The sequence below is a fragment of the Seriola aureovittata genome, chromosome 10, assembly GCF_021018895.1.
Source record: "Seriola aureovittata isolate HTS-2021-v1 ecotype China chromosome 10, ASM2101889v1, whole genome shotgun sequence".
NCBI lineage: Eukaryota > Metazoa > Chordata > Actinopteri > Carangiformes > Carangidae > Seriola > Seriola aureovittata.
This window is the reverse complement of record NC_079373.1, coordinates 13,590,631-13,605,261: the sequence shown is the minus strand read 5'-3', so window position 1 is coordinate 13,605,261 and position 14,631 is coordinate 13,590,631. Positions and strand designations below refer to the sequence as shown.

Genomic DNA, 14,631 nt, shown 5'->3' with positions numbered 1-14,631 from the left:
TCACACTCTGGGATTACTGGACGACGCCCTCTACCTTCTGAGTCACCGTTCCTCAAGCTTCTCTAACAGTCCCTCTTTTTCACTTCTTATTTTTGTTTTATTTTTTTCATTCATGATTCCTATGAAATGTAGAAACTGTAAGCAACCAAAATATCATATATAAATTCCATGTCATTACTAACACTGCCACCAACCCTCAACCATCTCTACACAGCAGCACTTTTCAAATCTACAGAACTTTATAGAAATTTATAGCCAAGATCTATGTGAGGAATATATATTCATGAAAACTGGTTCACATGTGTTAATCTGCTTCCCTCTATGTTGACAAACACAAAACAAAATGGGGGATTTACCTTTGAATGTTTACAGCCATACGTCCAACAGACAGGACTGGACAGACCGTAGCAAAATGTGAACTGACATAATTACAGGGTCTCTGCCATACTATCCCACAAAAACAGCAGATTGACCGGGGGGAGGTGACTCACTTCAGACGAGTGGCCAGATAACGAGTCCTTCTGAGGCTACTACACAACCTGACACAACAGAAATATTGGAATGTAAAAAAAACAAAGAAACAAACAAAAAACAACCTTGTGTCACGTCCACACCATCTGAGGTTAAATTAACACACAGATATTTTTGCACACCCACCCTATCTGATTCATATCAGATCTATGTGTAAACAAACAACTCTTTAAACCAGCTCTCCTCATCTGCAAATAGGAGCTAGAGAAAAATCTAAAATTATTAACAGTGGACCAACACGCTCTACATGTTTTGCCTCATCACTGCACAGGACTGAGGGATGACCTTATTAGGTTCAAGGAAGGAAGGCAGACTCAAATCAAATAACTCCCTGTGCTTAAATTTAATAAAACTTTCACTTGGGACAGTCACTAATCAATCAATACGACTTCCCATTTTCCAAAGCAGAAGCGCTGTGAAGTGTGCAGTTTCCCTCTGCACAGCATTATGTCAGCTCAGTTCCTTTCTGACTCCTTTACATGATGTGATACTCAGAGCATTTGGGGATAATTACTGATTAGCTTTGAGACAGTAGCAGCATGTTGTTGACCAGTTGGATACAAGATAATCTCATGTTTACTGTCCTGTCTACCTCTAGGACCAGACTAAAAGTAAACGGGCAGGGGGCGGCCGCTGCATTCGGGCCTACAGCACAATGTCAACGCCTCTGGGTCATCCAGCTCATAGCACTGCTCACTGTTGAGCCTACTGTCACACATGGTGGAAAAAGACAAGCCCACACAGTTCATTACAGTGATGCAGAGGAGCAGCGGCTGGCTGACGAACATTTTACTGCAACACCGTTTATCATCTTGAGATAAAACAAACTGGTGTTGCTAGGCAAACTCAGCATGCAGCTTATGGCAGGGACGGAAAAACCCATTTAGAATCTAATCCTTCAAGATGACATTAACATGCGCTGAGTTTAAGTAGCTTATATAAACGCCCTACTGCAGCAACTGTTTGGAGTCAGAGCATTTTAACAGGAATGTTGACAAGTCTCTCGAGGATCCTTCTGAGACCTTTGTCTCTGCGACTACTGCCATCGGTTTTCCTACCGAACCTGAAGCTAACCTAAGATTTATCCCTGCAGAGCAGTAATAAACATAAAATGATGAAATATAGCATTAGAGGATTTCTGAAATATTTACGTTTGAAGAAATATAAAGTAGATTTGGTTAAAGACCGTGCTAAGGCCTGAAAATAAAATACAAACCAGTGGTTGGCAGCAAGATAAGTAGATATGGAAGGCAAATTTTTTTATACTTCTACTTTCCAGGTAGAGGCAGTTATCTTGTCTGAGGCGAGACGGAAAAAAAGGACCTTTGTGTTTCCCCACAGCTCGTCTGTCATTCCTAGTTTGGTAGTTTGGCAGAGAGAGAGAGAGAGCGAGAGAGAGGCAGAGACAGAGAGAGAGAGAGAGAGAGACAGAGAGAGAGAGAGAGAGAGAGAGAGAGAGTATGTCTTCCACAGAACCTCTGACAGGCTTGTGTTTGCCAATAAAACTCAGAGGCTCTTCATACTCTCGGCTGCTCTGCAGCTGTATCCAGCAACTGCTGTCTGTTATTGGTCCATGAAGTTGTAAAGTCCAGCTGAAATTACTATTAGACATCACTTCTGCATGCAGGAGGAATCCTAATAACTCTCCTGATCTACCTCCACCAGCAGGTCAAAATTTGACTTTGTCCAATACTTTGGTTGATGGCCAAACACCTGCAAAACTATTGGACTAGTAATAAACTACAATGGTGTACATGATAAAAATTATACCTGATAGACATCTCCATATTAGCATTGTTAACAAGTTGATGTTAGCAGCTCAAACCATGACCACATTTAAGGTTTTGTGACTCTAATTTTACCTTATCTATAACGGCTTAACCAAGGCTGTGTCACTCATGCCAGTAAAAGAAGTTGCTTTGGGAAATTACAATTAAAGCCACAACTCCATCAGCACTTTTGAGTCTGTTCATAAATTTATTATACTTATTATGCAACAAGCAATGTCCACATGTCCATAAAAAGGCATGACACTGATTAATTAATCAATGTCATACTTTCAATCTCCCCCATATATGTATCGTACCACAGGCACTGCATAGTGTACATTACAGATTAATGAAGAAATCCAAGTCTGCCTAAAAGCTTCTGAAACGTGCAGAGGCAGCTGGGTGGAGATTGTGCTGTACGACACACAACGTCAGCTCTAAGCCCTTCTCTGTGTGTCCTGTACAGTATATTTATGCAGTTGGGGGTCCTGTGGGAAGAGCCAGAATTAGCAGTGGATAGTGAAAGGTCATAGAGCAGTGGGAATGGAGATCCTGTTGACGCAATCTGTCCAATCATATTTGTTTCCTTCGGCCAGACACAAGTGCCTACGTCTAGACTCGAGGAACAAACCAAAACAACACAATCCCATAAAATACATTTGTTTGCGTTTGACCCTGCTTAGAAAAGCTGCTTTTTGACAGTGGTGGTGACAGCATTCAAACCGGTTTCATAACAACACTGAAATACTTCCTTTTAAGAAGAACACACACCACTTAGCAGCGCAAGCTCCTAAAAAATCTTAACAATGACAGTGAACATATCTTAACCAGAGAGAGACAAAGAGCTCTCTAAAGTGTCAGAGCAGACCTTGCCTGAGTGTGTTTTAGTTGTTTAAACAGCAGTAAGCCATGTCTGCTGCTGTATACACAGTAAATGCAGGCAGACGGAGCCTCTGGAGGAGTTGTTTTTCACAGGCCTGTGTGGTATGCATTTGCGTCCCAGCCCACTCAGACCTACCTCATGGCTGGCTGGTTGGCATTCCTGCCTCACTCTGTAATTATGGCTCTTCTCCAGGCCTCTAGGCTCTGCTCTCCCTACAATGCCGTATTCTGACAGGGCAGGGACCTGCCTCTGTCAAAGGTGCACACTTTTCACCTGGTCATATAGCTCAGGCTTTAATTTTAACAATAACACATCACGGGGCGAGAATGTGCTTTGACAACCGCGGAGGGCAACAGTTGCAGCAGGGAGAAAAAAAGAAGCAGCTTCAATTACACTTGTTGTCATGGATCATAAGTCAGGGTTAATGATGATGTTTTTAACCTCGGGGTGAAAATATGTGATATTAAATATGTTAAATGAATTAAAATGAAACAAGTACTTTGCTTTACACCCTGTCTCCCAGTGTGTGAGAAAAAGCTTTAACACTTGTGAAAGAGTCTACACACCAAGCAGCACATAGATCCTTGTAATCTGGTGATGTGATACTGAGGCTGCAGTGAGAACAGAGGAAGTTTTACTGTACATGCTCATATAGCACATTCATTTCAAGCTGTTGGATGTGTCAACAGAAAGTTTCTGGTCTCCGATTTGAGAGGTGATTTCCTTTCTAATTACTGTCTAAAATGTCTCTGCAGATACAAACAACCTGACAGAGATAATGGATGGATTCACTTTCATCTTCTGAAAATCCCACAATATAACTACATTTATCTGATCTCAAATTAGATAATTGTGATGTTGACATGCCAATTCTACTGGACTTATTCACAGGTTTGTTTACAGAGTTAAAAATGAAACCTAGGACTGAAGCCTAAGCCTACAGAACTTGTAGGAAACCTACAGCAAATAAGCAAATATTTTTGACCAAATGTTTCAAAACTCAACGTACTGCCACTTCAACAATGTGAACTTGTTGTCGTAAACTGATGAATAATCCAAATGCATTATCAGTATGTGAAAGGAAATCTCACAGAATTTCAGACAATCTGCTCCATTCATGCAGCTGGGGGCACATGACATGCCTGCAGCAGAAGGATTAGGACGATCAGCTGAGTGCGACTCAATACCACATTGTTCCTCGCTGCTCACCGCTTGTTTTTCCTCCAACTCTCCTTGCAGCTTATCAGAGGTGGACAGAGCCAAATCTCTCTCCCCTACGCCTGCCAAACTTCAATCATTCGCAGTCCACTTCCCCCCGTAAACTGCTAACAAGCCACTATGGTGGTGCCAAAATGTCAAAGCCTTTTGTGTTACTTTCATGCTCTTTATTGTTTCAAACAAAGCTCTAGGTGTTTTTTTTTGTAAAAACAGCTCATGTTCAGGACAAATAAATACAGCTAATGGCAGTTAAGAAAATCAGAAAATCAGCTTTGGGCTTGAGATTACAGACTACACACTGATGCCTTTGTTCGTAGGTCACATCTGTATTTGGGTGACAAAAGGCAGCCACACAGCGTGCTGCTGTGTGAATGTATCAGAAAGGGTGTGTGTCAGCCTGAACTCATCCTCCATTCAAGCTCTCATTGTCTCTGCTGCATGCTGATAACAAAAAACACACACTATGCAAACAGATCTCATCTACTCCATCAAAGGCTGATGTGGCAGTCTGGACAACAAATTAAAAGGCAGGTCACAGACAAAACAATGAAACATACTATCATATGGATTTGTGGCTGTGGTTCAAAGGGTAACTGTGAAAATGTTTATCATGCAGGGATGCTAGCAAGTTACTGTTTTAACTTTCAACAAATAGTTTTGGAAAATATGTTTATTCTCTTGCTTGCCAAAACTTGAGGAGAAGACTCATGTCTGAGAGTGCCAAGAGTTTGAAGAGAAGACTGATGTCCCTTTCATGCCTGTATGGTAAGTATATGTTGTTGGAGCTTGCAGCGGGTTAGATTAGCTACGCATAAAGACTGCTGCATGCCCCTGTAATACAGGGAGTCGTCATTGTTACACTTTGATTTAATTAAATTTATTAAACTTTTTACTAATTAAAAAAGCAAGATATAATTTGTTGATTAACGAGCTTTGGAGATGCTGGTAGCTGGATTTTGTTTACTTTCAGACAGAGCCAGGCTCTTCCCCCTTGATTTCCAGTCCTTATGCTAAACTCGGCTAAACAACTGCTAGCTCCAGTAACATTTACTTATCATACAGGTATAAAAGGGGCATCAATCTTCTCATCAAACTCTAAGCAAGAGCGCAAACAAGCATTCTTCCCAGATTGTCCAACTATTAATTTAATAGCTGTTGGTTCTTCAGAGCAATGTTCAATATGCATAATATATGGTTATTAGTACAGTACCACATCACACTCGGTGGGTCTTCCTTTAAAATATCTGACATAGATTCACAGAAAAAGCTACAGAAGTGAAAATCCTCTGTGGCTTAATGATAAAAGTATTAAAGCTGGAGTTTGTATCCCAAAATAGCAAAATAATTACATATCACAGCAATTACATATCCCTTGACAGCCACTGTGCATTCAGAATTTTGCCCAGAAAGCAGTTTGAATGCACCTTTAAACCTCAAAGAGCCACATCAGCAGCATCTTGCCTTTGAGAAAGGACTGGGCGAAGCAGAGACATTTAACCCGCTGAAACCTCTGTAATGGAGATTAAAAAGCTCCAAGATGTGCTCACCTGGCACTCATGTGAGCAGGCCTGTGCTTGAACAAAGGGAGATGGTGTGCAGCAGAAGAGCACAAATACAGTGTACGGATATTCTGTGTTGACTCAAACTATGCAAACACTGCACCTGATGGCGATGAACAAACACACTCACGGCTGACTTTCTGCTGTACCAGTATTAGTTGCCTTGGGAAATCAGTGTGCTGCAGTAAATAGATTTTTACTTTCCAGTGTGATAATCATCTGTTTCCTTGAGCACTGCTTATCTTTAACAGTAATTTCATTCAGCCAGTGATTCTCAAACCTTCCTTTATTGTGGCCTTTGGCAATCTGTCTATCAATTTTTTTTCCCACAATAGATTATGTGCAATCTGGATTTTAAACATTTTGTTTATACAGTTTTATGAATAGGGCTCACCTATATAGAGTGAGGAGTCTTTCTTCTTCACATGATCATCGATATAGGACACCCCTAGAGGCTGCACCGGCGTGGCTCCGATACCCAGCAGGACCTGAGCTCCGATCAGCAGCAGGTACATCATGTTGGTGTTGGGCTTGTGGGCGCACACAGGGTCCACTGGCACCTGGGCGTCCCTGCTGGTGTTGGAGCAATCATCCCGACCCACGTCAGTCCTCCACGTTTCGCGTATCTCATACTGATTTGTTAAAAACTCCGGGAGAGCTGAGAGAAGGGCGCCGAGTGCCATGACAATGCCCCCGCAGCCTATCAGACGGGGACGATGTGCTTTGGCCCCAAAGTAGCTGACAAACAGGATCAGTGCCAGGTTGCCTATCTCAAAGCTGCTGGCTATCACTCCGACGTCAGCACTTTGCAGGTTGAACCGTCTCTCCAGGGTGGTCAGCACACTCACCTGAAAACAACAACAGAGCACAGACTCAAACCAGGGTCATGGGAATGATGCTGAACAAAGCAAAAAATGTGGCACAAATACAAAACCAAGGATGTCGCGGGAATCTCACGTCACCAACAGAGAGAGAGAATTCATCATATGATTTATCAGAATACATATAAGCGGGTGAAAATGCACACAGAACACATTGTGATCAGATCGCATCTTGAGGTGACATGAAAATGCAAAGTGCAGAGTGTGATTCTGCCCAGCAAGTTGAGGGGGCACCTAACTCGGCCTCTTCCTGCTAGGTTAAGTAAGCCCAGCAAAAACTAGTAGTAGCAGTAGCTAGCAAGTGATGAATGATGCCTGTCTACAAGTCTGCCAGCTCAAACCAACTAATTTGTAGATTAAGATCTGATCAGAAGAAAGGGGATAGCAAGAATGCTTAATAATACCAGGGGTAAATGCACAGAACAGTCATTATCCAGATAACATATCCAGATACAGATCACATATTAATACCAGGTGTAAACGGGGGCCTAAACTTGAGTCTTCTGGATGTGCTCTTGGAGAAATCATCAGTCACGCTGTTTGAAACTGTGCCTTTCCATTGGAATATGCTGAATGACAAGCTGTTCAGATGTTCCACACTGTGGCTCCTCCCTGCCAACAGGCCTCTGTTTCTGATTAGCCGCGCACAACAACATTGACTTCCACAGCTTTAGTTAGAACGGCTCATCACAAGCTTCTCTCTCTTTCACCAGCTGTTGGAGCCTACCAGTAACTTCCAGCTGAGGTGCACAAAGCAGAATGGTTGTCACAATACAGTTTGTCAGAAGTGATCCAGAGGTCAGTGATTAAATACTGTAAGTGAAGCATAATAAGTCTGTTGTATAGGAGAGGAAGGATGTGTTTGCTTGCTTGTGATGTGTGGGAACAGTCTCTCTATGCCCTGCGAACCAGTGTCACATTTAAACAGTTATCAAGCTATTTTCAGATCTGTCCCAAACTGTCCTTGAAAGGGCATCACAATTTTCCATTTCACAACTGGCTCTGTTGAACAGTTTTGATTGAGCTCTAAAAAAAAAAAAAAAAAAAAAAAAAAAAAGGATCCTGCCAACACAAACATCCCGTTCTATCTTGACTTCACTGCAAGATAAATGAGCTTGCTGGTTTGTTGTTGGAACACTTTTCCATCAAATGCTTAATTATGCCAATTTAATGTACACTGTGGATTTGAATTGGAGCAGTTGTTTGAATACAACTAGGTGACTTTTGAGGCTCCAGAAGGCTCTGTGCTTTAGGGCCAAATGTGGAAGTGACTGATCAAAACTCTTATTTTTTTTATTTATTTATTTATTTTTTTAAATACAACTAGACTTGAATTCGATCTTTAACTTGACATTAAGCATCATACATTGCTAAATATAAAATATACAGTTTTTTTGTGTTGTTTTCAGCTTTTCCTGCATGTCTCTAAAACATTCATCACATTACAATCTACACACAAGGTGTGGTGCAGAAATAGAAATTAACAGCACAGCCATATCTTAGAGTTACAAGTTCTGAAAACTGAATTTGTTCTATGAAAATAAAATCTGTCGTGAACCAGGGAAGAAACCCTATTCCCTTCAGTCCCGACTGATGCCTGGTATTAATCTATGATCTGTTTCCTGTCCCGTTTGAGATAAGATTTAATGCACAACAGGCGAGGAGGATGAGGAGATGTCATTGCCAACAAAGACAAACATTGAACAGCCTGTTTGCTTTGTCACTGGAGTTTAGAAATAAGTTGTCCTCTGTGACTTTTAGGAGGCAGAAGTGACAGCAGGTAATTCTTGCAGCTGCTCTGAACCCGACTGCAGTGACTCCTTCACTACAGATCAAGACACGGGGAGGATGATTGTTGGGAGTGGTCCGTGCCGGTGTCCTTCAGTGATGTTGAGTGGATGGAAAACTTCAGAATGAGTCATGACGTTTCTGCCCCTTGGGCGGCTCTTTCCCACAAATGCGAACGCACTGGACAGGCTGCATTTACGCCTGGCTGGCTCCACCCTGGCTGGGATCTGATCGTAACATTGCCTCATCCTCTACACTAGCTCTAGGTCTACACAGTAACACTGCAATAAAGTAAAGCAGAGGGAGCGAAGCCATTATCTAATCAGATCCCATCCCGTTATGGGAGGCCTGGGCAAGTGTGTGTGTGACTGACAGCTTCTGCAGTGGAAGCACTCTGGATGAGTTAAGCTCTCGTCGCCAGGTTCAACATGTTTGTGCACTTCCACTTAAACAGGCAGCCTTCCAGGAGGATTAAAGCCAGAATAAATTATACAGGAAAAACCCAGTGGAATGCAGACTGGTCAGTGGTCGAAGCCACATTTTGTCCGGATAACGACTTAAACTGTGGAAATGTTTAAATCAGTTGCATGGCAACAAAACAAACCTCGTCATGCTTTGTGACATCCCATCACCTCACAGAAGAGCGAGTCTTGTCTGAGCACAAGGAATCCCAACTTCCACTGATTTATTTCAGCATGTACTGACAGGGTCTGTATTATCAGCAAGCAGAAAAAGCTGCTCAATGCTGACATTTACCTCAGCACGTCAGGGTTCTGCACTAATGTGAAAGTGCTGAAATAGTGCTACTTGTGAAGGCACGGCAGCTGTTTATAAGTGAAGCCGTGGCTATTTAGAATCATTTCCACTCTGTTTTATGAGGTGTGACTTACTGAAGGTTGACTGAAGGTTGACTGAAGGTGAGCTAAATGTACTTTAACTGTTCTGAATGAGCTATTTTGTGTCTAAAAGAAGCTACATCGATAGCATTAGCTGTGGGCACACAGAATATTTTCTACTTTTTTAAATGTTTTTATCTTTATATTTTATCTCAAGTTTTTGAGCATGAGTGAAGTAAACAATTACATTTTTTCAGGTCATGTATGTGAACACACACAGTAAAGCAGATTTTGAATTAAATGTCTATGTACTGATTACTAACACCAACATACTGTTTGGATACAATAAAAAAAAAAACACACTTTGGATTTTTTAATTTTTACCACTTTCACAACACCTGTGCACAAAAGGCCCAAGTCTGACAGCAATAATAAATTACCTGGCAGATGTATGTTTTGCATTATGGCTGAACCAGAAATAAACCTGAATCATTTAACATCTCAGCATAAATTTAATTAACGGATAAAAAAAATGACAAATATGTACGATTTTATTGGAACATAGCTATCAATGCTGATATTGAATATAGTTTTAAAAAGACAATAATGTTCCTGTTGAACAGTTTGGGCTTCTCCCTCCAACACGCTGCGGTTTGACAGGTTCACTCAGCTGAGACGAACACAGTTCAGGCTCAGGTGTTGGTTGCACTTTGCAGCTCGAGCCCTGAAGTGTCGGATTTGTTTCTTATCAGGGAAGCGTTACTATAACCAACAGAGACCCACAGGTGCTGCAAAAACAGAAATCCCAAATAGAGCTTTCCCAAGGCTTGTATATAATATTAACTCCTACAATTAAAATCAGTTGAAATTTGTTCCTATAGTTTTTCATTGGTTGAAACAAGACAACTCCAATGACAGTACTGTAAATTGTGTAGAATGAAAGGTAGAGTCTTCAGATTCCTTGTTTTAGCCGACAGTCAGCTCAAAACCAAAAGATATCCAGTTCACCACCATATATGACAACAAACAGCCGCCAAACCTGTTATTTGTGAAGGTGGTTGCCCTTCTGGCTTGAAAAATGGCTGAGACGACTAATCATCAATCAATTAATCATGCAACTATGATATATGATAGTGAACTGAGTACCCCTGGGGATTTGGACTGTTGGTCAGACAAAAAAAAAGATGTATGAAGATGTCACTTTTGTCTCTGGGAAGCTGTGATTGCAATTTTGCTTTACATTTTACAGATAAAACAATGAATCAATTGAAAAAGTATTCATCAGATTAGTCAATAATGAAAATTATCATCATCATGATCATTGCTTGCAGCCCTAATGTCCATTAGTGAAGTCATCAACTGCTGAAAAGAATCGTTCATGAAATTATTTATTTCAGATGTTCATTTTTAATGGACATCAAAAAAGGCTGTTAATTTGCTCCTATATCAAAAACAGTAAAGGCATCAAAGTGAATTTCTGAGAAGTGAGAGAAACCCTAATAAATCAGGGAATAATGACAATCTCATACTTCTGTCGAATTTGCCTGTGCAGGCTGACAGGTTGCAGTCAGGCTGCTAAATCAGGACATGCAGCATGTTGCTAAGTGTCTTGTACTGTAAGCCGCTCAGAGAAAGCAAAGGGGCCATGATAGTTGAGTTTTGTCCCTTTGCTGCCAGCAAACACTCTTAAGTCCCATCATCCAATCAGATACGCCGCAGTAGCTCTTGTAGGTTGATTCCAGTTGACCAGATTGTCACTGAACCAGGTACCTAATGTCCTGTCCATGTAAATGAAGCTCTATGTAAAAGAGCTCTGCTCTGTCGATGAAAACAAATAGGGGAGAAAGCCTCATGTGTTTGTGTAAGTAAATCATCCCAACCTCACCTGGAGCTCCAGGTTTATTGTTCAAACTGTCTGAACAGGTGTGCAATGCCAGCTCGCCATAAAAAATGCAGAACTGCGATGCGTGTTTTATTAGAAAGGAAATAAAGAGAACAATATCCTCCTATGAAACCATCCTAACTGACTGTGAGTGGCACTGCCGTGCTCTGTGGACGCTCTTAGCCGCAGGATGCTTGATGCTCAGCAGATCCACTAACAGAGAAGATAAGATGTTCCACTCCAAATATGGCCAAGGCATTTAGGGTTTAGTCTATTAATTGCAACTGAGCTGGGGAAACGGTGTGATTCTTGGAGAATAAACATTGCCAATGTCAAAACTAAGCGTTCACAGAGGATGCCTGAGGCTGTGTAGTTCCTCTGGGACACTTTGAGGAATATTTTGGAGCACTACTGGGAGCTTTGTCCCATAAAATCTATATTAGAGTCTCTGAATGCTTTCAGACTTTTCTGTTTTGTTTTTTTTCCATTGAAACATGATCATAAAGATAGAGATTTTCAGGTTTTTAGGTTTAACTACAAAGAACATACCAAAAACATTACTCATCATTGTGGTTGCTTTTGTTGTCAGTGTGATTAATAGTAAAACTGAAAGTAACGGGTAAAACTAAAACATAAATTGAAACAGGAGGAATGGGAGGAGGATGTCCTTGACCTTGAAAGGCATTTTGGGTAAATCAGCCAATTACTGCCTTCCTAAATATGATGAGACTATTATTATTAGTGCCAACCAAAGATTAAAAGGTCACCCTTTGGTTTCTACACAGATGATTAAAAGTTGGCTCGGATTGAGTCGTGATATATTAAAGACAAATTAGACATAACGGCAGACAAGCAGAGGGATGTTTTCTCAATAATAAGCTAACTAACACGGGACAGTTGAGCGGCATGAAATCTGTCCCGCAGGCTGTACTTTACCGAGCAGGAGACAGACTTCTCATGTCATCGCTCAGCTGAACGTAAGTGTTTAGCCCAAAGCGTGGAGAGTAGCACAAACCCCAAATGTAAAGCCCAGACCCGGATAAGATAACTCTGAATATGAGCTAGAGAAGCAGGGTCTGACAGTCTCACAGTGACGGAGAAGAACAGTGTGGGTCCTGCTTCTTGAGTTCGGGTTGTGTGTTGCTACTCACCAGGTATGCTCCGACGGTGCCCTGTGCCAACATGAGGGCGCATTCCGATATCAAGAATATCTTGATATTTGAGAAGCATGAGGAGTTTTTGCGGAGGCCGTCTGCTTCCAGCATGTCCCCGCCGCTCCGGTCCGAGTCCCGGTGCTTCTTCACCTGCATCGTCCCCTACTTTAGCCACACAGCACTGTGAGAAAAGCCCGAAACACACACACAGGAGGAGAGTGACCGCAGGAAGACACCGGTAGGTACAGTGTTTCGCTTTCCCCTGAAGACTACATTCGCGGTGCTCCGTGTCGCTGTGTCTCCTGATTCAATAATGTGTCCTCTTTCATCTGACGGGCTACGAAACACACATCCAAACTCCGCGGGGCTCTGCCGGTCGTCTGAGCCTAAACATTGCCTCTTCGTCGACACGCAGAAACATGTGAACTCCCTGAAGGTGTTTGCAAAGGCACGAGTGAACTACGGGCGCGAAATTTTCTGTCAGATCGCATGTTTCTGTCGCGGGTTTTTTTTTCTTTTTCTGTGGTGTTTTAGCTGCAGGTGAAGGTTGGAGTTAGAGACTTCCTACTGCCGCTCCGGACTGTCATGGTCCTTCACCGACAATGACTGCTCTCTCTCTCTCTGCGCTCCCACCTCTCCCTCTCTACTACTCTCCTCCAGTGTAAGCACATGCACGACCCTAGAGGCGCTGTGTAGCAACATCACAAGTCTGCTCAACTTGACTGACTTAAAACGTCACTACAGTAGTCCTGTGGGGCCCCGTGTGTGTGTGTGTGTGTTCTGATTTATAATTTTTCCCACATTAAATCTGCAGGAATTATGTCTGCAGTGCTGTTTGAGAATTTTGTTTAGTCTCATGGCTGCAACTAGGGATCATTTTAGAGCTGAAACTACATGAGGCGTGTCATTGAATTGATTAGTAGAGAGAATAATTTAATAGATTAATCGTTATCAAAGAAAATGGCAAACATCCTCCTCCTAAGTTGACAAAGGACACAAGAAAATTTGATCACGTTTGAGAATTTGGAACTGATTTTTATTATTAATTTTACCATTTTTGTTAAGAAAAATGTGCTAGATTAAGCAGTTATCAAAATTGTTGCTGATTAATTTTCTGTTGATTGACCAAATGTTTAATTGAGACATAGGTTCTGTTTTATGGTTACCTGTAACTAGGCTAATACACGGTAAAGCTATGCATCTTAAATTAAGTTATTGGAGCCATAAAGTCTTTGGTGGTTTGGTTGAAACACGAAACGGCTTCAAGGAACAGTACAAGGTTTTAGGAAATATGCTCTCTTACCTTCTTGCCGAGAGTTAGATGAGAAGATTGACAGTTTATCCGGTTACCTTAACTGAGCATAAGATTGGACAAAGGGGGAAACATCAAGTCCGCCTTTTCTCAAAACCATGATCCAAACCAGATGGACGTTGCCTCTGCGATGTTACCCATAGGTTCCTGAAGAGCAGTTGGAGTTTAACGGTCAGACTGGGCTCTGCTCCGCCATCACCATCTTGGCAGCGCCTAACTCCCGGCTAATCCAAAACAAAAATGGGACAAAGAGGTGGGTCGTGTTTGGAGCCGAGACTTCGGTCCATGCCTATGGTTTTAATAACTCTGGCAGGCATACGCTCCCGTTAGCATCATTAGCACAGGTTAGCACCTTGCTCGAAGGCTAACCCACTGCTAATTCATTACTGGCTAATTAGCTAGTTAATGAGCTAAGCTAACAAGCTAGGTAAAGTGAGCACAGATACTCATGCCTGCTAATTAGTGCTAACATAAATAAAATAAAACCAGACTTTCACTCACCTCAAAATACACTTCCTCACGTTCTGTTAGTCAGTTAACCACACAGCAAGACATATTAATTGTTCGATATTTGCATGAAAAATCATCCACAACCAACACCACAAACAGGCTGAGAAAGTGACGTTAGGGACTTGAATTAGCTGAGGTGACAGCCAGCGGACTGTGACAGCACCTGTCACTCAAAGCGGCCCTGACCACAATTATGCATAACTTTAAGCATTAATAGAATTTAAACACGTGAGTTATATAAAAAATTCACACCCCGTACAGTTGTTATGAAGTGGGAAATTAGTTATAGAGACTAAAACCGTTTTTTG

At 41.8% G+C, this 14,631-nt stretch overlaps 1 protein-coding gene across 1 annotated transcript in view; it reads right to left on the bottom strand.

Annotated features, from left to right (window-relative positions):
- slco3a1a (solute carrier organic anion transporter family member 3A1a) overlaps window positions 1-14,395 on the bottom strand; it is a 36,701-nt gene extending 22,306 nt beyond the window's left edge. The window contains exons 1-3 of the mRNA XM_056387382.1: window positions 14,315-14,395; window positions 12,499-14,037; window positions 6,355-6,808 (exon numbers count right to left, since the gene is read on the bottom strand). Of these exons, the coding sequence (XP_056243357.1) occupies window positions 6,355-6,808; window positions 12,499-12,657 (613 nt within the window). The 5' untranslated portion in view covers window positions 12,658-14,037; window positions 14,315-14,395. The remainder of the gene's footprint in view (window positions 1-6,354; window positions 6,809-12,498; window positions 14,038-14,314) is intronic.
- Window positions 14,396-14,631: the final 236 nt, after the last annotated feature.